We start from the raw sequence: 23,645 nt of genomic DNA on the forward strand, positions 1-23,645 counted from the left end.
ACTTACTCTTTGCGGAATCCAGATTGACTTTCTTTACAAGACACAACAACAAAAGCTGCCCCAGGGAAATTCACATCCATGTTGACTTTGGATTCGGAAATTGGGAACTCTTCGGAGGGGAACTGCTCTGGTGCTGTCTGCAAAGAGACACTGAATAAGGAAAGCCACGGGCTAAACACAGGGACAGCATTTCATCTTCTCATCTCACATGGCCCAGGAAATCAGCCAAACGACTAAATAGCCCTCTGGAAGGAAGCAAGCTACAGATGAGATAAAGCAGAAGAGCTTCTAGGAAAAGGAAATCGAGAGGAATAGGGACTTGGAAGGGAAAGGAGAGTCATTTTCAGCAAGCCAGTGAGACTCCCCGTTAAAAATGGTAACCACACTGCAGGAACATGAGCTTTAGACTTCTACCTGCAGGAAAGAGCAGATCTGTTTCGTCAGCTCTAAAAGGCTCTCCTCGCCCTGGTGCAGGGTCCGGGTGATGGCCACGTTGAGCCACTCTCTCACTGTCTGGGAGTTGCCCTGGTAAAAGAGGTCCGTGGCGGAGCAGTTCTGGGAATGGATGCAATGCTGTAAAGACTGCGCCAGGAGGATCGAGCTGGAGCTGATGGTGCCGTCTGGGGACGGAAAGGAAACAGAAGTTGACAAGAATCAAAGCAGCCAGTAGCTGTGAGAGTCTAAGTAACAGACAATGAATAACCCATCCAGAAACCCCAGACGGGAGGGTTATCCTGGATACGATGTCCTGGATAACAGATGCCGGCAATCAGATCCTCTGCACCAGGATGGTGGAGGAGGACCCAGGAGATCAATGGGCTTCATACTTTTGCTTTCTTTTCAGCTGTGAAACTGTTTCCTAAAATAAAATCTACACAGAGGCCCAGGTCTATGAAATATATCAAATGGGGCTGCTTGGATCCAGGGGTTCCCAGAGCCTGACCTGTCTGACTACCCTGGCCCACCCCCTCAGGGTACCTCAGGGCACAGCCTATACAGAAACTTGTTAGATCATCAGGGCAAAGCTTCTGCCACCACACTTGATGCTTTCCAGGTATGTTTCAGGGCATCTAAGTTCTTGGGGTGGGCTGTGGACCCCAGGCGCTCATATGGGCCAGTAGCGATGTAGTGCACACATGCCCTGGCTGGGTGGGACCCCACAGTTGTGAGCTGGAGGGCAGCTACCCAGGATGCTGACTGAGCCTAGAATGCTATCTGCAAGTGAGCTTTGAGGGGTGCCCCCTGCCTGCCTCACCTCTTGTTCCCATCTTAGTTGCTGGGAAATCAAGGGGGCAGGCTGGAGGCTGAGATGCCAGGGGAAGACAGAAAGGGCCCCTGAGTCCTGGATGGTGCTGAGGGCAGACTCATCACCTGGCATTCACTGGGGAGCAGACACAGCCCTCATGCCAAGGGCACACAGGCTGGCCTTTGGAACAGCCTCAGCAGAACTTATGATGAATCAAATAGGTCTGCTTTGGAGGACGCTGATGACAGGAACATTTCCTTTCTTTCTAATGTCAAATAGAATGTCTGTGGCAACAATACAGTGACTTGGTTTCATAAATAATACTTAATTTTCCTTGATCCACAATTATGTTGGGAAACTTGATGAATGCTTAATAGAGTAATGACTCAAGTGAGTAATCCATTACATTTTTCAAAGAGTGAGAAAGCCCTGCCAGGAGAATCCCAGTTCCTGTGTGCAATTTCTCACGTGAGCCTATGCGCACCATGAGGCACTTCTCGCCCTCATGCGGGGAATAACTACACTGTGCACAGTGCCCGCCTGGTGCTAAGTTCCAGAGTGACAGCAGCAAAGCCAAGTTTTACCTGGGAGGGGAGGTGCGAGGAGCTGATTGGACAGCAGTTGCAGGTGCTCCAGGGTAATGTCCCGGATGGCAGGGATGTGGAAGAGGCGAGTGAACAAGTGAGGCAACTTGGGGGCGAAGATATTGAGCAGGGCCATGCGGCAGTACAGCCTGGCCAGCGCAGCCTCGCAGCGCAGCAGCTCCCTGCAAGGGAAAAGGTGGGTGAGATGCTCAAAGCCCTGATGCTCCGGCTCCCATACCGGGACCAGGCCGCAGGTTCTGAAGGAAAAGGATCCCGCCTCAGGCTTCTCTTCCAGCCTGATGTTCCAAACCCTAAAGGAGTCACTTGAGTTTTAAACAAAAGTCACATTAAGTTATATTGTTACGTTTGATTTTTCCCAGCTCAAAAAAGCACTGTAGGGAAAAAAATAAAAATACAGGTCCACACAAAAATTTGTACATGTATGTTCATAGTAGCATTATTCATAATAGCCAAACAGTGATAAGAACTCAAGTGTCCATTAACTCAATGGTAAGTCTATACAATGGGGTATTTTTCAGCCATCAAATAGATCAAAGATTGACATACGCCACAACGGGAATAAACCTTGAAACATCATGTTCTCAGTGAGACACCAGATACAAAGGGCCACATACTGGATTCCGTTTCTGTAAATTGTCCAGAGGAAAATGCATAGAAACAGAAAATAGATTGGTGGTTGTCAGCAGATGGTGGGAAAGGAGGATGGGAAGTAACTGCTATGAATATGGGGTTTCTTTTGGGGTGATGAAAATGTTCTAAAATTGATTGTGGTAATGGTTGGACAACTTTGTGAATATAATAAAAACCACTGACTTGTGTACTTTAAATGGGTAAACTGCATGGTATGTAAATTATATCTCAATAAAGCTATTATAAAAATACCATTGTGGGCATTTTTTTATGTGATATGTGATGAATTTGTAAAGTGATCGGCATTCAACTTGAATAATAGCTCATTAGTGCCTAAGCACGTCTTACGGGCCAGGCGCAATGGCTTACACCTGTAATTCTAGCACTTTGGGAGGCCAAGGCAGGAGGATTACTTGAGGTCAGGAGTTTGAGACCAGCCTGGGGAACATAGTGAGACTCCCTCTCTACAAAAAACAGAAATCGCCCTGTAGTCTCAGCTACTTGGGAGGCTGAGGTGGGAGGACTGCTGAGCCCAGTAGTTGGAGGCTGCAGTGGGCCGACTGTGCCACTGCACTCCAGCCTGGGTGACAGAGCAAGACTCTGTTTCTAAAAAACAAAAACCTAGGTCCCAAACTCACTCTGAACCCATGGGGGTCATTTGATATTCCTACTGACCCTAATTAAATTTAATGCTGGTGTATCATAATTCAAATTTAGGTGTAATGGCAATTAAAGAAACAACCCCACATGGAACACTTGATGAGTGTATGTGTGAAGTGAAGATAAACAAAAAGAAGACAGCTAAGAAACTACATCATAGGTGGTTTCTTCCTTATCAACACCAGTCTGTGTGGTTCTCATGCCAGCATGAACAATAAACACACTTCTCCTGTCTCCTCCCTCCTTGGAAGCCCATGTGTTCACTGCATTAACAATGCACATGAGGACCACAGCAGCCAAACTGGTAAGGACTGAATGGGCAAGCTGAGAACCCCATAGTTCTCCCCTTGGCTTTCACCTCAGCTTTATAGGCCAAAGTTACCAGGGACGGAACTGTTTGTTTTGTTTTCTTGGGCTTTTTTGAGACGGGACCTGTTGCCCCGATTGGAGTGCAGTGGTGTGATCATAGCTCACTGCAGCCTTGACCTCCCAGGCTCAAGCAATCTTCCAGCTTTAGCCTCTTGAGTAGCTGGGACTACAGACATGTGCCACTGCTCCTAGCTATTTTTTTCTTATTTTTGTAGAGACACGGTCTCTCTCTCTTTTTTTTTTGAGATGGAGTCTTGCTCTGTCACTCAGGCTGGAGTGCAGTGGTGTGATCTCGGCTCACTGCAACCTCCACCTCCCAGGTTCAAGAGATTCTCCTGCCTTGGCCTCCCAAGTAGCCGGGATTACAGGCATGTGCCACCATGCCTGGCTGATTTTTGTATTTTTAGTAGAGACGGGGCCTTACCATGTTGGCTAGGCTGGTCTCAAACTCCTCACCTCAAGTGATCTGCCCACCTCGGCCTCCCAAAGTGCTGGGATTATAGGCGTGACCCACTGTGCCCAGCCAAGACAGAGTCTCTCTATGTTGCCCAGACTAGTCTTGAACTCCTGGGCTCAAATGATCTTCCTTCCTTGGCCTCCCAAAGTGCTAAGATTACAGGCGTGAGCCACCGTGCCTGGCTATGAGCTTGTTTTGGGTCTGACCTGCAGCCCCGGTTTGGACACTGTACACTGCTAATGCCTCTGAAGCCACTGCTGCTCTAGCCTCTGTTTTCCAAAATCCTCTTTATTTATTAAAAAAAATTTTTGAGACAAGGTCTTGCTCTGTTGCCCAGGTTGGAGGACACTGGTAATCATGGCTCACTGCAGCCTTGAACTCCCGGGCTCAAGCAATGCTCTCACCTCAGCCTCCCACTTAAATCGCTGGGACTACAGGTGTGCACCACCAAGCCCAGCTAACCAAAGTCTTCTTTAAAACCACTGTGAGTGCTTTAGCACAGAATACAATCTTGATGGAAATCTGTGCCAGGACTAGAAATCCAACCACTGAATGATCACACAGATCTGCATGGCATGTTTCCTGCGTCTTCCAATACCAAGACCACCACATTAACACTGAGTAAACATCCTACACTTGTAAGTTGATTGTAACTCTATAAGGACTTTCTTGCCTTCTCTCTCAGTTGCTAGTCAGCAGTCAACAGGTTTCATCTATCAAAGATGTTTGCTAAAAAATATGACCAAACGACTTATTAAATAAAGCTCTAAAAGCTTTTAATAATACCATGTTGACATTCAAGCATGTATGTTTGGGGACCCTTTTCAGCAACTATTTTGAGTCTACAATGTGTGTCAGGGCCTAGCTTAGGCACTGGGGACTCCAGCAAACTCTGCCTCCTGGGATCAAGTGATTCTCATGCTTCAGCCTCCCGAGTAGCTGGGACCATAGGCACATGCCACCAGACCCGGCTAATTTTTGTATTTTAAGTAGAGATGGGGTTTTACCTGTTGGCCAGGCTGGTTTTGAACTCCTGGCCTCAAGTGAACCGCCCACCTCGGCCTCCCAAAGTGCTGGGATTACAGGTGCAAGCCACCGCCCCCGGCCCACAAGAACAAATTTTAACAAACAAGCAAAATAACAGCAGTAAAAACGTCAGGTCCTGGGAGAGCATTAAAATACTGTAGTTTCCTGACAAAGAGCGCCTGGACAGTCACCTTAGATGACGAGGGCAGAGCTTTTTGAAGAGGTGAGTATTCACAGGGACCTGAATTACAGAACGAGACAGCCAGGGGGAGCTCTGGGCCATCCCTAAGGAAGACGCACCCTAGCTGTGTGAGCACCACAGAGGGGCTGCCAAGCTCAGAGGCTCCTGTGGGGTTCTGTGAAGCAGGTTAGGTTTGAATGTACTCCATAGGAAGGTCCGCATTAGAGGAGGGAGAGCTGATTTCTGTGTCTAAAAGATCACTCCAGCTGTTGTGGAGAGGAGAGCCGAGGCCTGGGCTGTTGTGGTAGAGGTAGGAATGGAGACGTATGCAGATGGGGACATATTTTGGAACAGTCAATGGCACTTGCTGATAGCTCTCTTGAGGAAAAAGGATGGCTCGTGGTGCCCCTTCCAGATATGGGGAGGCCAGAGACAGAGGAGATTTCGGGGAAAAATTCAGATTCCACCTCACACGATAAATTTTAGGGGCTTATGAGATTATTTGTGAGTTAAAGGTCAACAAAACCCTATCCTTGTCTACCTCAGAACTGCCCTTGGTTAAGGTGTTTTAAAGTCAGTTCTTCTGAAAACCTGACAAAGAATGTCGGCAACATCATAAGGCACTGCTTATGATACTAGTGACCCCTCACAGGCAAGCTGTGTCTAAATGGGGAGGACTGTGAAGAAGAACATTCTTGGTGGGAAGCCACAGCTTCGAGGCTTCTGGAGCATGGTGATGCTTGTAACTGGGCATGCCTCTTGCTGGAATCCCTGGAAGCCATGCCTGTGGAGTGTTCACAAGAGATGTCAGCTTGGATTAGGACACGGGGCTGTTGACACCGGCTGCAGGAGCCCTGCCATGGGACATTTCTCCTTAAGTTGACACTTGGGTAGGTATGTAGGTGGGGTCAGTAGGTAGGGTCAGGGAATAGCCCCTGAACTTCTATGTGGACGACTGTGAGGACCCCTGTTGAAGAAACATTTGTGATGTTGCCCTGTGGTATGCCTACTTCCTGTCAATGTATCTCGCTAAGTAAAGCTAAGAAAGTCATGTGTGACCTATTTTGGTCTTGTGAATTTGACTGACTCATTGAACTTAAATCACCCAAACGCTGCAATGCAATCTCAAGTGGAGATGATCTCTCTCAAGAGGTCTTGCCGTCTAGATAGATAAGCATATCTGGAGTTCCAGTGAGAGATGAGAGCTGGAGATACACTCAACTTGGTTCAACACTGTCAACATCATGAGAAATTGTGATGGCTAATGGATGAACAGCATGAAAAATAGTTTCTGGAAATTTTTATTAGAGAACTCCATTTATTATTATATTTTCTTCTGAATTATTACAAGACATTTTAAGATGGAAAGGAATAATCCTCAGGGGAATTGTCAATGGTGAACATGAGGGAGCTTTGCCACATCTTTAGGTTTCAGCCCACTGAGGGCAGGCACATGCCTTAAACATCTTCTCTTCTCTTCTGGAAACCTGCACAGTGCTAGGCACATAGAAAGCACTCAAGCAATACCTGATTGGCTTCACAGGGAAAGGAGCTTACACTATACATGGACATCTTCTTACCTTTTCTTGACTTGCTTTCACTCTCCGTAACTTTCTCTACGCTCTTCCAATCCATGGAATGTGATGGCTATTCATCCATTAGCCATCACGATTTCTTGTGACGTTGACAATTTTGAACCAAGTTGAGTGTATCTCCAGCTCTCATCTTTCACTGGAACTCCAGATATGCTTATCTGTCTAGACGGCAAGACCTCTTGCTGTCTCCGCTTGAGATTGCATTGCAGCATTTGGGTGGTCTTAAGTTCAATGAGTCAGTCAATCTCTAGCTACCCATCAATCCTCCCAAATCACAGCAGGGTGCATGTTGCATAAGCCAGATGATTCTAGATCCCCCAACTTTTTTTTTTGAAACGGAGTCTCCCTTTGTCACCCAGGTTGGAGTGCAGTGGCACAATCTTGGCTCACCGCAACCTCCGTCTCCCAGGTTTAATAGATTCTCCTGCCTTAGCCTCCAGAGTAGCTGGTATTACAAATGCCCATCACCAAGATTGGCTAATTTTTGTATTTTTAGTACAGATGCGATTTCACCAGGTTGGCCAGGCTGGTCTTGAACTCGTGACCTCAAGTGATCTGCCCACCTGGGCCTCCCAAAGTGCTGGGTTTACAGGTGTGAGCTACCGTGACTGGCCCCTAGATCCCCCGACTTTTCTTCACACCTCCTGCAATTTTGCTGTTATCTTTATTAGCTGCCTTCTCTAAGTGTTAGCTTTGAAGGAAAAACTTTATTGCCGAGGATAAATGGTACATGGTACATGTGGTAGAGTGAAGTTGGTGGATTTCTGTGACCCAGTAGAAAGAAGGGCCCAATTGTACCTGTGAATTTGAAGGTTGGTATTGTCCAGTGTGACCAGCCCATTGGTGGCCGTCCTTCGGTAGCCTGCTGGGGGCCTTTCCAACATGTCAATAGGATACCAGTATCGCACCAGCACACCTTCACTGCGGAGGTACGTTTCTACCTGCACCAATTCATTCACCTACAATAGGAAAAGAAAATGTCTGTGCTGTTTGCTTTTGTTTTCCGTGTGTGTGCGTGTGTGTGTGTGTGTGTGTGTGTGTGTGTATTTTCAGTCCAGGATAATTTGTAACTAATTGCTATATCATAGACAAAACAAATGAAAGAGAATTCACAATACATTTTTGAAACACATATTATAAGTAATCTTATTACTATATAAACTTGCTATGTGCTTTTCTAAGAAAATAACAAAATAACAAACATCAGAAATCAGAGAGATCTTATTTTATTTTTTTTGAGATGGAGTCTCACTGTGTCATCCAAGCTGGAGTGCAGTGGCGTCATCTCGGCACACTGCAGTCTCTGCCTCCCAGGTTCAAGAGATTCTCCCGCCTCAGCCTCCCAAGTAGCTGGGACTAGGCACCCACCACTGTGCGCAGCTAATTTTTGTATTTTTAGTGGAGATGGGGTTTCACCATGTTGGCCAGGCTGGTCTTAAACTCCTCACCTCAAGTGATCCGCCTGCCTTGGCCTCCCAAAATGCTGGGATTACAGGCGTGAACCACCATGCCCAGCCAGGAATCAGAGAGATTTTAAATGAATTCTTAAATATAAATGTGAATTAACGACATACTAGAAAGGCCAAAAGCCAATTATTTAAAAAAAAAAAACTTCAATCAAAATAAAAAAGAACACGATAATATATACATAAACACACACACAACCAGACTAATATATATATATTTATACATATATATAACCAGACTATAGCAATAAATGCTAGTTTCATGCCATTGATTTAGTCTAAGTTCAAAGACATCTGCTTAGTACTGAGTGTTTTAGTTTTTCCATACCAGATGGAAAATTTTAATTGATACAATAAAGATTTTCAGTGTAATCATAAGTTAGCAATTTAAAGAGAATAGTGCTATATTTCCAGCACACACTGTTGCTAGGTAAAATTTATGTTCATTGTTTTTATGTTAATAATATCTTAAAAGCAGGGAATCTGATAGCTCTATTTTATTTCTAGGAAAATAAAAAGTAAGCTCATACATATGCATTTTGGATGCAAATACCAATGCAATTTTCATTTAGGGATTATTAAAATGGAGAGAAATTACCTTAGAAATAACAGAATGATTACAATAAGGACAATTCTATTTTTCTAATTTTTATTTTCACACATTTCCATTGCTCAAAAATATCATCAGTAATGTATTTTCTTATAATCAGAGTCAGAAGTTTGCATCAGAAGGCAGTGGGAGATTAACAGTATTATTGATGGAATTTTCCATTTGAAAGTTCACCTCAGTGACCACCAGTCAATCAACAGCCCCTCTAAAAAAATGTAATGAGTTAAATTACACTCTGACAAAATAGAGTCAGATGATGTAATTTTTTTTTTTTTTTTTGAGACAGAGTCTTGCTCTGTTGCCCAGGTTGGAGTGCCATGGCATGATCTCGGCTCACCGCAACCTCTGCCTCTGGGGTTCAAGCAATTCTCCTGCCTCGGCTTTGTATTTTTAGTAGAGATGGGGTTTCATCATGTTGGCTAGGCTGGTCTCAAGCTCCTGACCTCAAGTGATCCACCTGCCTCGGCCTCCCAAAGTGCTGGGATTACAGGCATGAGCCACCGCATCTGGCCTAAAGATGTAAATTTTTTCAAGGTAAATTTCAAAGCATTAATGGAACCTAATATCATCTGTATCTCTCTAGACAGATACCAATGTACAGTGATTGATAATATTAATATCTTATCAGAGACTCTCAGGCTTGATCTGTATATTATTTCACCAGTTTTTCCTGCATAGGAAGCTTCTCAAATACAAGGATGGGCATGCAACCTCAGAATCACATAGTCATGGCTTTCAAACAGGAGTCTCTTTTCAAAAGAAAGCTTTGGCCTTGTCCTCTCTTACTCTGTTACTTCTCTGCCCCCTTCCCTAAAAGTCCTAGCTGTGTCCTAGGAGAGAGCTTTGCAAAATGGAGGAGGAAACCACTGATCCAGTTTAATACACTCATTTCACAGTTAGGGAAATTGAGGCTGAGAGAATCAGTGAGATGACGTGATCAAAATGACAGAACTTTTTTCTTTTTTTTTTCCTTTGGAGACAGGGACTCACTCTGTTGCCCAGGCTGGAGAACACTGAGGCCATCACAGCTCACTGCAGCCTTGACCTCTCAGGCTCAAACGATCCTCCACCTTAGCCTCCCACATAGCTGGGACTACAGATATGCCCACCATGACTGGCTAATTTTTTGTAGAGACAGGGTCTCGCCATGTTGCCCAGGCTGGTCTTGAACTCCTGGGCTCAGGTAATCCTCCTTCCTCGGCCTCCCAAAGTGCTGGGATTACAGGTGTGAGCCCCACGCCCAGCCTATTTCTTTGATTTGTGTCTGTATGACCATCATGACAATGACAGATCATCCATTCATCAAGGACAATGGGGACTTTTCCCTGGGAACTTGGGTAGATATAATGCAGGAACAGTTTGAACATGTCAGACAGAAAATAATGGTAGACGTGGTGTGGTCTGAAGGTGCTGACAGCTTTCAGACTGGACAGCCTACCATCTATTGCCAGCCCTGATCTGAGTCCCTGAGGAAAGCTCAGGCAAGTCAATTGGCATTAGAGCATTTTTGCTTTGTGTCTTCGTCCCTGATTTGAAGAGAAACTCATCTGTATAATCACTTTTTAAGGTACTTGGGAATCTGGGCATGACAGCCTCAGTATACATAAAATAGCTTATTAATCAGAATGGCTGTTCACTCACTGAATCAACATCTAAGACGACTCCATGAAGCCCAAAGGTTTTCAGCATCCCTCGGATGGCAAATTTTGGCAGAGCAGTTCCAACAGCACTGCTGGCTACATTATTGCTGTCTGGAGAGCGGGTTACTACTGTGAGACCTGAGGAGTGTAGAGGGAGAAGTTTTTCAGGAAAAAGTACCACTGCATCTGGGTTCTTACATTTAGCATCTAAAATAGCTCTCCAGATAAAAATAAAATAATAAAATAAAATATAATAAAATAGCTCTATGGGCTTTAGCAGAACCCTGTTTTGTTATAACCAAGCAAGAACACAACTCAGTCTGGAAGGTAATAGAACGTTGTAAAAGCTCTTACAATTGAAGAATAAAAAGACAAGCCAGTTTAAAATGGGCAAATAATTTTTTGTTTGTTTTTTGAGACAGAGTCTTGCTCTGTGGCCCAGGCTGGAGTGCAGTGGTGTGATCTCGGCTCACTGCAACCTCTGCCTCCCAGGTTCAAGTGATTCTCCTGACTCAGCCTCTAGAGTAGCTGGGATTACAGGCGTGCACCACCAGGCCCGGCTATTTTCTATATTTTTAGTAGAGATGGAGCCCGGGCCCTACCTCTCTTCTTGTGCAGCTGCCTGCCCCTCTCAGCTCATGCTACCGAGTTCTGGGAAGTGGGAAGGGCCCCACCAGGGTTGCTCTAGGGCTTCACATGGGGCAGTGTGGAAGAGGTCAGCTCAGAGTAAGGAGAGTCACCCTAGGAGAGCCACCAGCTGCTTGTGCACATTAAGGAAAATTCAACCTCTCATTTCATAGGAAATTTCATAGGTGGAGTAAGGAGGAAAGCAAAACCTTTTCGAACTTTATCAATTGTGAACTTGTTTGCTTCGTCTTTAATGTCTTCAATGGTGGGAAGATAAAGGTCTCTTGGGATGCCACCATTCTCTTCATAGAGAAATTCAACCGTCTGTCGGGCAATATCCACCATACCTAAAAAATATAACAGCACTGGGTAAGAGCACCATACCTAAAAAATATAACAGCACAGATCAACCACGACACTGACTTACACGTAGAGTGAAATGATAAGGGAATCTTTCAAACACTGTTTATGGGAGTACATAACCCTCTGGCGAAGGAAATTATGCAGTATCTACCATGTTTGGAATACTAAATGCACTATTTTTAGGAATGTCTCAAATCTGTTCCACAGAAATATAAGCACTAAGGCCAGGCACAGTGGTTCACACCTGTAATCCCAGCACGTTGGGAGGCTGAGGCGGGTAGATCACTTGAGGCCAAGAGTTCAAGACCAGCCTGGCCAACACGGTGAAACCCTGTCTCTACTAAAAATACAAAAATTAGTCAGCCATGGTGGCGGGTGCCTGTAAACCCAGCTGCTCGGGAGGTTGAGGCAGGAGAATTGCTTGAACCCAGGAGACAGAGGTTGCAGTGAGCCAAACTGGCGCCACTGCACTCCAGCCTCAACAACAGGGAAAGACTCCATCTTAAAAAAAAAAAAAAAAAAAAAAAAAAAAAAGGGCCAGGCGTAGTGGCTCACGCCTATAATCCCAACACTTTGGGAGGCCGAGGTGGGTGGATCACCTGAGGTCAGGAGTTCGAGACCAGCCTGGCCAACATGGCAAAACCCCGCCTCTACTAAAAATACAAATTAGCTGGGCGTGGTGGCAGGTGCCTGTAATCCCAGCTACTCGGGAGGCTGAGGCAGGAGAACTGCTTGAACCCGGGAGGTGGAGGTTGCAGTGAGCTGAGATTGCACCATTGCACTCCAGCCTGGGAGACAGAGCAAGTAGCACTGTTGGTAGATAGCAAAAAAGTGGAAAAAACCGAAGTGTTCATCAGTATAAAATGACTAAAAATGGTCCATTATTTTGCAGTTATTTCATTTTCGTTAACTCAAAATAACAAATTACAGGATAAATGGAGAGGAAGAAGAAAGTGAGGGTAACGTTTCTTTTTCTTTTCTTTTCTTTTTTTTTTTTGAGACAGAGTCTTGCTCTGTCGCCCAGGCTGGAGTGCAGTGGTGCAATCTCGGCTCACTGCAACTTCCATCTCCCAGGCTCAAGTGATTCTCATGCTTCAGCCTCTCAAGTAGTTGGGATTACAGGCACGCACCAACAGACTTGGCTAATATTTTTGTATTTTTAGTAGAGATGGGGGTTCACCATGTTGCCTAGGCTGGTCTCAAAACTCCTGACCTCAAGTGATCTGCCTGCCTTGGCCTTCCAAAGTGCTGAGATTACAGGTGTGAGCCACCGTGCCTGGCCATGTTTATTTCTCTATATATTTTTGTACTGTTTGATTTTTACTGCAATAAACACATGTTGCTCGTTTAGGAGAGAGAGAAGGCTATATGAGCTTCTTCTATCCACTTATTGAGATTCCTCTTTCTTCCCAGAGAAAGAACATACGATTATGTTTGATAGCAACAGCTACTATTAATTAATAAACCAAGTAATTAAATGTCCAAAGACCTGGGAAGAAAAGCATTATGGGAGGAAAGCAACATGGGCACAATTCCTCCATATCCTGTTGTTGCCTTAGGCCCCACAGTGCCCACGACGTTGTGGGTGAAAGGGCAGGTGTTGGTCAGGGGCAGTAGCTCACACCTGTAATCCTAGCACTTTGGAGGCCCAGGTGGGAAGACTGTTTGAAGCCAGGAGTTCAAGACCAGCCTGAGGGACATAGCAACACCTTGTCACTATAAAAAATAAAAAAATTAGCCAGGCATGATAGTGAGTGCCTGTAGTCCCAGGTACTCAGGAAGCTGAAGCAGGAGGATCTCTTGATCCCAAGAGTTTGAGGCTGCAATGAGCTATGATTGCACCACTGCACTCCAGCCCAGTTAATATAGAGCGAGACTCTCTCAAAAAAATAATTTAAAAAGTGGGTGTTGATAGAATCTGCTTTTTTTTTTTGAGACGGGAGTTTCGCTCTGTTGCCAAGGCTGGAGTGCAGTGGTGCGATATTTGATCACTGCAAGCTCTGCCTCCTGGGTTCCTGCCATTCTCCTGCCTCAGCCTTCCGAGTAACTGGGACTACAGGTGCCCGCCACCATGCCCGGCTAATTTTTTGTATTTTTAGTAGAGACAGGTTTCACCGTGTTAGCCAGGGTGGTCTCAATCTCCTGACCTTGTGATCCGCCTGCCTCGGCTTCCCAAAGTCCTGGGATTACAGGCGTGAGCCACTGCGCCTGGCCTAGAATCTGCTTTTTTTACACAAGGCCTAACTCCATCCCACCTATCTATCATTCTTTTATTCACTGGTCTTACTGTAAGGAAAAAGCATGGCAATTTTCTGAGCAGAGTTTAAAAGGGGGCTGTGATTAGAGACAGACGCTTTTGGAATTAAGTGTTAGAATAAACAAGAAATTGTGGCCTAAGATTAGAAGATTAGGGAACAATAATCTTTGCAATGTTTTCAAAAGGAACAGTGGGTATGAGAAAAAAATACTGTTTGTTTATGTATGTGTGTACGTATGTATGTATGTATTTGAGACAGACTCTCGTTCTATCTTGCCCAGGCTGGAGTGCAGTGGCACAATCTCGGCTCACTGCCGCTTCTGCCTCCTGGGTTCAAGCGATTCTCCTGTCTCAGCCGCTGGAGTAGCTTGGACTATAGGTGTGTGCCACCACACCCAGCTAATTTTGCATTTTTAGTAGAGATGGGGTTTCGCCATGTTGGCCAGGCTGGTCTCGAACTCCTGACCTCAGGTGATCCACCCACCTCAGCCTCCTAAAGTGCTGGGATTATAGGCGTGAGCAACCATGGCCGGTCAAAAATACTGTTTAATAAGCAGGAATCAGGGAACAGTGAGAGACTGCCAAATCAACCTTGCAGAGCACATATTCCATTTTAAAGATGGGGAAAGCCCAGAGATATTAAGTAATTTTCTCAAGTCCACACAGCTGGTAAATAGTGCGACTTCAGATGTGAACTGTTAACCACCAGACCACAGAGTTTCCCATTATAACCACTCCAGCTTCACTGCAGCAGCCCATCAACCCAAAATACTCAGCCAAATCGACAAGCAAATCAAAGACCAGCAATGAAAACAAAAGATCAGAGTTCACTAAAGGTAAGGTTGAAGACACTGTTAAGTCTGGTGCAACATTAGATGAGTCTCTCCTGATTTACATTCTGATTTTCATCCAGCTCCTCACTTCAAGTCATGAAGTAACCTCCTTAGCAGAACAAAAAGTACCAGACCTAGTTGTAAGGCCCCCTTTATCTGGTCCAGGCCCGATTTCCGCTCTGCTTCATTGCGGAAGCGTCTTCGGATGGTAGGAAAAACCTTGGTCTCCCATGCTTTCACCAGCAGGGCGTAGTGGTCCTCCTGGAAGCAGAAGGAACCTCATGAACAGAGAAGGAATATCTGGTGCAGGCATCACTGTTTCCCTAACTTACAGCCCTCACCCTGAGGCCTTCACCCCACTTAAATGCCAGTAATAGAAAGATCAGGCATGGACCCCTGTACTAGATACACCCCCAGATGCCAGGGCAGGGAACAGCAACACTAGGGCAAGCTCTTCCTTTCCCTCTAAAGAAGCCATAGAAGCACTTTCACAGGATTCTGAACTATTGCAAAGCACTTCACTTCTCCAGTTTCTGGATCTTCGCTGGGCAAAATGGCCCAACGGATATCGCTATTGATAGGGGTTTAGAAAAATTAACACTGTAAGGTCACTGTTCAAGCACAATGATGTCACTGAGAGTAACAAAACCAGCTTTGCACTCTCACATCAAAATCACTCCTCAAGGCTTGTCCTAGTCACTAGGGAGCTAAGCAAATGCTGCTGAGTCCTGATCTAAGCCTGCGGGTCTCTTACCTGCGGGATGTCATCATCGTCATCATCATCGCTTTCATCATCTGCAATGGGAGGCGGGTGAGGGTCTGGGCCAGAGGTGATGAAATTCTCATAGCTGAGCTCGACTTTATAATGACAGGAGGTGTCACTATCATATTCTGTAACAGAGCACAAGGACAGCGAATTCTAAACAAGAGAAGGCTAGAAAAATCCTTAATTTCTCACCCTTAGACAAACCAGATTATCTTAATTTGCATGATAGGAAGACTCCTAGTACACTGAGGAATTTTAAATCACAGAGTCTAGGAATAACTAATTATCTATAATTACCCTGAATCCTAAAATAGTTTTTATGAGTATAATTCATTCAATTCAGAGAAGACTTTAGAAAGTCCTTCACTATAGAACTAAATAGGCTTTTTTTTTTTTTTTTTTTTTTTTTTTTTTTGAGACAGAAGCTCACTCTGTTGCCTAGGCTGGCAAGCAGTGGTGCAAAGATAGGTCACTGCAGCTAAACCTCCTGGGCTCCCACCTCATCCTCCTGAGTGGCTGGGACTACAGGTGTGTGCCACCACATCTGGCTATTTTTTAAATTTTTTTGTAGAGACAGGGTCTCACTGTGTTGCCTAGGCTGGTCTCAAAATCCTGGGCTCAAGCCATCCTCCTTCCTTGACCCCCCAGTGTTGGGATTATAGATGTGAGCCACTGTGTCTGGCCCTAAACAGAATCTTAAAACAGTTTGCAAACCAGTATCCCATGGGCCAAATATGGCCTGCAAACATCCTTACTTTGGTGAGCTTTTTTATTTAATTTTATGACAAAATTGTTACAAGTAATCACAAAAGATTTTTTTTTTTTTGAGACGGAGTTTCGCTCTTGTTGCCCAGGCTGGAGTGCAATGGCGCGATCTCGGCTCACTGCAACCTCCACCTCCCGGTTCAAGCAATTCTTCTGCCTCAGCCTCCTGAGTAGCTGGGATTACAGGCACACACCACCACCCCCAGCTAATTTTGTATTTTTAGTAGAGACGGGGTTTCTTCATGCTGGTCAGGCTGGTCTCGAACTCCCAACCTTAGGTGATCTGCCCAACTCGGCCTCCCAAAGTGCTGGCATTACAGGCGTGAGCCACCTCGCCCGACCATCATAAAAGTTTTCAGTGCACACCTATATATCCATTGCCTAGCATTTTATTATTCTGTGATTACCTCGGTTTTAGGACAATTTTTGAAAATGAGTAACACTGTGACATGAGGAGACTTCATACAAAGTCCTGGGGCTCTAGTGGTCTTGCACTGGCTGCCCTGAGGCATAGCAGGTTTCCTGGAAATAGGGATGAACTTTGTGGTCTGCTGTGCTTCCTCCTGCTCCCCACCTTCTTTCACCAGGCCCGTGACCCCATTACCAATGGGCACGTGAGTTTGCAACTCCTGATTGTAATGAGGATGCTCAAGTGCAATGGGTTTATGGAATTCATAACATTCACGGTCTCAGGAAGCCACGGAGGCAGTAAGTTCCAGGAGGTGACTTACGTTGCTGAGCGGTGGCCACGGCAGCAATCCGGCATGGTGGCCCATGAGTGCCTGGGTCTGATGCAATACTGGTGCCAGCATCATTGTCACTGTCAGATGCCATGGCGAAAGGCAGGGCCTCAAAGTTAGCGCTGATCTCTTCTGCTAGGTCAGTGCACAGGTCAGCAGCGTTGCGGTGGGCCTGCCCTTCCGCGTAGGCAAACGGCCGGGAGCCAAAGTTAGCTCGGGTTTTGGTGTTCTGGAAAGGAGACCAAATGAAGGATTTGGAAAGACTTACATTTATTTTTATTTCTGCAAGAGCCCAAGGTGCAGCTCACTAAATGTCACCTTGGAAGAATAGCCCGAGGTGTGTGCTGGCATGAGAAACCAGGTGGGGGCTGGAGGGACTGAGCACACCTGCGCTCAGAGCCCTGTACAGCCAGCCCTGCCTCCCTGTCCCTCACCTCACACTCTCATGTACTTTGCTGCTCAAACACGTTGACCTCTCATTTCCAACACTGCTCCTCTCTACCTGACACTGCTCCTCTCTACCTGACACCAGCACCCATGCTGTTCCTTCCACCTAGAATATTCTTTTGTCCAACTTTGCCTAGTTAAGACCAGCTAATATTCCAGACCTGCCTCAAGCAGCACTTCTTCAGATTAAGAGATACAAGATCAGATATGCCTGCCACTTGCTTCTAGGAAGTCTATGATTCTCATTCACAGCATTTATTAGTCTGTGATTACATACATACACATGCATATTTATGTGATTATTTGACTACTGTCTGATTGATTCCTCCAACTGATCATAACCCAATGAAGACAGAGATCATATCTGTTTTGCTCACTGCTATATATCCAGAGCTTAGCATAGTGCTTGACATAGGGTAAGTATTCAATAAATATTTGTTGAATGCATGAATGGAACAGGCTGAGAAATGCTGCTTTAAATTATTGGCATCATTAATTCACTCAACAAATACAGAGATAAAAGATGGTTTCAGACACATGGTACAGGGCCAGATCCTATAGGACCTTATAGGTTATTTTTTTAAAAGATGGAGCTTGGCCGGATGTGGTAGCTCTTGCCTGTAATCCCAGCACTTTGGGAGGCCGAAGTGGGCGGATCATGAGGTCAGGAGTTCGAGACCAGCCTAGCCAACATGGTGAAACTCCATCTCTACTAAAAATACAAAAATTAGCCCGGTGTGGTGGTGCACATCTGGAGTCTCACTATGTTGCCTAGGCTGGAGTACAACTGACTATTCATAGGTGCAATCATAACGCATTGCAACCTGGAACTCCTGGGCTCAAGTGATACTCCTAACTCAGCCTCCAGAGCAGCGGGGACTACTTTGGCACTACCACATCTGGCATCTTGTAAGTCATTATAAAGACTTGGGCTTTTAAAATGCGTGACACGAGAAGCCACTGACTGGATAGTGACATTCCAACTAACATCTTGAAAAGATCATTGTGATTGCTGGGTTGAAAAGACATGTATTACCTTAGAGATGTCCTGAAGGGGGGAAAAAAAAAGATAAGACATGTGAACGGGCAAGAATGGGGGCTGGGAGAGGAGTCAGAACACTGTAATGAGCTACCCAAGGGAAGATGGTGGCAGGAACGGGTTGTTGATGGAAGAATGGGAGAAGGGGTCAGATTCTAGATACATTTTGAAGGTTAGAATCAAGATCTGCTGACAGGTTGGATGTGGAGCAGGAGAAAAAAGAGGAGTCAAGGAGAATATCAAGGTTTTTGGCTTTAGCAACTAAAAGCATGGAGCTGCCATTTCCTCAGATGAAGAAGACTGGGGAAGTGGCAGCTTTGGGTTTGGGGGAGAGTTAGGCTCAGTCTTGGTCACGTTAACCTCGACATGCCAATAAGGCATCTCTTTAGAGATGTTGCCCCGGCTGCTTGGTATGTGAGCATGGAGTTTAGGGAAAGGTCTGGGATACAGATATGGATTTGGGAGCTACCAGCATGTAGTAAGTAATAATGTTCCAGAACATTGGATATTAATAGATGCCCCTTAAGAAACAAGAGTTCCATCATTAAACATGTATGAGGATGCTGGTTAACTAAGTTGAACTTACAAATCTTTACTGAAGGTTCTCTCCAAGTTTCTGACATACTGAGCAACCAAAGAGAATCACTTTCAAAATTTACTTGATCATGTAATCATTTTACTGACATTTGAAAGAACTCTAGTGTTCCTTGCATTGTTGTCTGGGAAAGGTTGCTAAAAAGATGTGAAGGCAATGAAGCACTAAGTTCCTGATACAGCATCATTCAGTCTAAGACTGTGGGGTCAATACAAAGGAAGCACACACTCGCTCAAGCTGGCTCTGCCCTTCCTCTGCCATTGTGTACCAATATTACGTACAATGAGGTCCTGTTTGCTCCCTTTCATTTTTCCATGTCTAACAGGAACAGGTGATGAAGGAGAATTTGTTTTCCTTTCCCAACAAGGTAACCTGCCTTTTTCTGAATGTGAACCACTGGCCACATGCCACCAGAGACGTCTTCAAGATACGGTGAGAGGCGCTGCCCGCAGTATGTGAAGTACACTCGGCCCTTGGCTGGCTGTCCCGGAGGAGGTGGAGTCCCCTCGGTTCTCTCCCAGCCGATTCCTGCCACGTCACCTATAGCAGAGAATGGGAAGGAAAACACATTTTCTCCCTTTTATTAAGTAAATTTTAAATTTGCAACCAGAGTGTCACCCTACACATCACTGACTATTTATGCCCTCATTTACTTCTGAAATGGACATGAAGTTATTGTATTTATTTATTTATTGAGATGGAGTCTCACTCTGTTGCCCAGGCTGGAGTACAGTGGCGCCATCTCGGCTCACTGCAACCTCTGCCTCCCGGGTTCAAGCAATTCTCCTGCCTCAGCCTCCAGAGTAGCTGGGATTACAGGCGCCTACCAGCATGCCCAGTTAATTTTTGTATTTTTAGTAGAGATGGGGTTTTGCCATGTTGGCCAGACTGATCTCGAACTCCTGACCTCAGGCAATCCGCCTGCCTCGGCCTCCCAAAGTGCTGGAATTACAGTCGTGAGCCACCGCGCCCAGCCTAAGTTTTTATATTTAGATATAAAGTAACATAACAGAAACAACCCATTTAAAGAAGCTGTCAGAATTTTTAGAAGGAAAATGCCTAGTGTCTGTGTTAAATTAGTTACCGCAATTACATATTAAATTTAGCCTTTATTTTCCTGGCAGGCAAGAAAAAAATGAAAAACACTAGGTACTATTTTTAAAATAGAAAAATGAAGTTTTTCTCTTTTGACACATGGAGGATTACTTATGACAAATAAGTAAAAAGGTAATAGTAATATCATCTCCGGTGGAATATTCAGAAATGGCCTTAAAATATATAATTTAAGGCCAGACGTGATGGTTCATGCCTGTAATCCCAGCATTTTGGGAGGCCAAGGTGGGAAGACTGCTTGAGCACAGGAGTTCAAGACCAGCCTAGGCAACACAGTGAGACTTCGTCTCTACAAAAAATACAAAAATTAGTCAGGCATGGTGGTGTGTGCCTATGGTCCCAGTTACTCAGGAGGCTGAGGTGGGAGGGTCACTTGAGCCCAGGGGGTCAAGGCTGCAGTGAGCTGTGATTGCACCACTGCACTCTAGCCGGGGTGACAGAGTGAGACCCAGTCTCAAAAAAAAAAAAAGAAAAAAGAAAAACAAAATAAATATATAATTTTAAACTTCACCCACAATGTAAGCTAAAGATAGACCATTAAATTCCATTATGTTCCCTACTTATAAGCATTTAAGGCATTTTGCAAAAAGTGAAGGTAACCAACATAATCCAGGCTGTTATCTGATCAGATGACTGGACACCGGGGTAGGACTTACAGAACCAAGAGGAGCCTGTCGATCGCATCAGCACTCTTACATCAGCTGCCTCAAGCAAGCTGCTACCACGTGTGGCCTTATAATTTATCTTTTGTAAATTCTCCAATAAGTGCATGAAGTTCTAAGGTTCTGTTTTGATCACAGAGTCTCCTATGGCTTAGATACCATAGGAATGGGAGCTTTCCAGTGGCTGGGGACTTGTCATCGTTCGCCATGGCATCCCCAGGGGCCGGAAGAGGGCCTAGCAGGTAGGAGATGCTCAGCAAGTATCTGTTGATGAATGGAAGCCCATGTATTGGTAGAGGGGTTGAGATTCTGTTAGACAGATTGGGTTCTAATTCCTATTCCTTTGCAGACACATTTCTCTAGAAAGGGGGTAGTCTGTGTGCCCATAGTCCAGTCCTAAATGTTCTCAAAAACCAAAACTGATAAAACAACAAATACAGCAACAAGGAAATAAAAACACTGAAAATGCTCCCCCAGCCTACCACCCCCCCCCCCCCCCCCGACATACCCTTTTGTGCTGAAAGCGCTTAGGTAAGTACTCTGCTGAGATGTCTGAGTTCTGCTTTGTGAAGTAAGAGAAAAATTTTTACTTTGCCCTGAAATGATTTCCAAGTCATAATATGACTTGGCTTGAGTAAAAACACTATGCTGCCAGGGGCCAGGCGTGGTGGCTCACACCTGAGAGCCCAGCACTTTGGGAGGCTTAGGCAGGCAGATTACTTGAGATCAGAAGTTTGAGACCAGCCTGGCCAACATGGTGAAACCCCGTCTCTACTAAAAATACAAAAATTAGCTGGGCATGGTGGCAGGCACCTGTAATCCCAGCTATATGGGAGGCTATGGCAGGAGAATTGCTTGAGCCCAGGAGGTGGAGGTTGCAGTGAGTTGAGATCGCACCACTGCACTCCAGCCTGAGTGACAGAGCAAGACTCCATTTCAAAAGAACAAACAAACAAACAAACAAACAAAAACATTAAAAAAACCACACTGTGCTCCCAGGAAAAGTGTAATTTAACAAGCAGCACCCTTAAGGACAAGCGATGGCAAAAGTACCCTCCAGGCAGCTATAAGAGGTTACCTACTGGAGTGACTTCATATTCCCCATCTCATCATCCCAGATTGTTTACTATGTATCTCAATTTAAGTTCTATTATAGATGAAGCCTAAGATGCATTGTCAAAAAATAAGTAATCAACATATTTGGCTGCTTCGAATGTCAGCAGGACAGTTCTGTTTCTTTGCTATAGCTGGAGTACGTAGGGCCAATCCTAATTCAACTACTATACAGATCTAGTTATTTACATGGAGGCTAAAAAGGAGGAAAGGGTTCTTTATTGAGTTGACTGTCTATGTGACTGAAACATACAGGCAGAATATTTGTCAAAGCTTGACCAGATGTTTATAGGCTGTATCTACCAATAAGGCGTTTCTCTCTCTCTCTTTGTTTTTTGAGATAGGGTCTCACTCTGTCACCCCGGCTGGAGTGTAGTGGTATGATCACAGCTCACTGCAGCCTCAACCTTCTGGGTTCAAGTGATTTTCCTGCCTCAGCCTCTCGAGTAGCTGGGACCACAAGCATGCGCCACCACTAATTTTTGTATTTTTTCTAGTGATGGGGTTTCGCCATGTTGCCCAGGGTGGTCTTGAACTCCTGGGCTCAAGTGATCCTCTTGCCTCAGCCTTCCCAAATGCTGGAATTATAGGCGTGAGCCACCGTGCCTGGCCCAATAAGGCACTTCTCCAGTGCCTCACAGCTAGAGGGCTCATAAAGTGAGGGGTTTGGTGTAAACTAGGGGGCAGCACGGACGTGTTTGGTTTTCGCTAAATGACAAATTGCCTATTTACAATTGCTAAATTTATTTAACTTTAACCTGTTTAGACCCAAACCTGAGACCAACAGAATCACACAGGGTGGAAAAGCTCCCACTGCACTCACCGGGGGAGAGAGTCACGTCTAAGCGAACGCTCTTCCACTGTAACAAACTGGAGCCATTGTAGTGCACGGCTCGGCCATTGCTATGAAAAATACAAAGAAGGGAGGTCAAAGACAAGAAAGATAAGCCTCACTGGCCAACACACAAGCAGGGAAGTGGTGAAGTGGGGGGGAGGGGGTCGGCATTGTGAGATTATTATAATATCACTTTAGTATTAAAATACCCACACCAATATTTCCCAAACTGTATTCCTAGAATAAAGGGTTATAGAATTTGCAAAATAAACAGATTTTTTAAAAATTACAGGTCAACTAGGAAGGAATCTTACTAATGTGCACTGGAAATCTCCAGAAAGGAAAAATAATGCTCTCCTTTCCCCAAACTCACTTGAAGACAGAACTCTATTTTGACTTCCTGAACACCTGTACACACCTTGTGGGAGGCTACCGCTGTCACACTGAGCTACTTCTTTTACTTACTTATGGAAAAGACAAGTGCCCACTGGATTAGTCCAAGCCCCATCTCGCTTCTCTGCTTCTGTAGTGAAGCCAAAGGAAACTATGGGCCCAGTGTCATCATCGGTGTCTCCATAGGAAACGATTTCAATTTCCCAGTAAAAAGATGGGGCCTGAAGAGACGCCAGAAGAGAGCAGCAATCAGAGGGATAAACCCAGGCCTGAAACCTGCTTTTTCTTTCAAATCTGAAGATGCAAAAGACAGTGTGTCATGTGATGTCTCACCTGAACTGGCAATGGTGAAGTGGCATAGATAAAAGTGCCCCGGGGCAGGCCTCCCCCAGCGCTGGGGTCAGCCAGGAAGGTGACTGAGGTAAGGTGAGATGAGAACATGCAGGCTCGAACAGGCGGAAACACTCGCGAGGGGCTCCAAGTAATCTCTTTGGGCTGCATCAGGGAGAAAAACCCATATTCAGTAGAACTGCAAACACAATCCCTTTACTCTCTCAAAGAAAAAAAAAATTTTATCTGATGGTATTAAAATATAGGCATACACACACACAC

The 23,645-nt window shown here is 45.1% G+C and overlaps 1 protein-coding gene across 7 annotated transcripts in view; it reads right to left on the bottom strand.

The window, feature by feature from the left end:
* HECTD4 (HECT domain E3 ubiquitin protein ligase 4) overlaps positions 1–23,645 on the bottom strand; it is a 225,839-nt gene that overhangs the window by 37,439 nt on the left and 164,755 nt on the right. For all 7 annotated transcript variants that reach the window (XM_054442179.2, XM_054442180.2, XM_063647112.1 and 4 more), the window contains exons 46-58: positions 23,367–23,528; positions 23,106–23,254; positions 22,629–22,708; positions 19,294–19,457; positions 16,828–17,065; positions 15,320–15,456; positions 14,700–14,826; positions 11,322–11,459; positions 10,487–10,623; positions 7,568–7,728; positions 1,831–2,012; positions 415–620; positions 7–137 (exon numbers count right to left, since the gene is read on the bottom strand). In XM_054442179.2, coding sequence (XP_054298154.1) covers positions 7–137; positions 415–620; positions 1,831–2,012; positions 7,568–7,728; positions 10,487–10,623; positions 11,322–11,459; positions 14,700–14,826; positions 15,320–15,456; positions 16,828–17,065; positions 19,294–19,457; positions 22,629–22,708; positions 23,106–23,254; positions 23,367–23,528 — 2,012 coding nt within the window. The remainder of the gene's footprint in view (positions 1–6; positions 138–414; positions 621–1,830; positions 2,013–7,567; positions 7,729–10,486; positions 10,624–11,321; positions 11,460–14,699; positions 14,827–15,319; positions 15,457–16,827; positions 17,066–19,293; positions 19,458–22,628; positions 22,709–23,105; positions 23,255–23,366; positions 23,529–23,645) is intronic.

Source organism: Pongo pygmaeus, chromosome 10, assembly GCF_028885625.2.
Source record: "Pongo pygmaeus isolate AG05252 chromosome 10, NHGRI_mPonPyg2-v2.0_pri, whole genome shotgun sequence".
In the NCBI taxonomy this organism is placed as follows: Eukaryota; Metazoa; Chordata; class Mammalia; order Primates; family Hominidae; genus Pongo; species Pongo pygmaeus.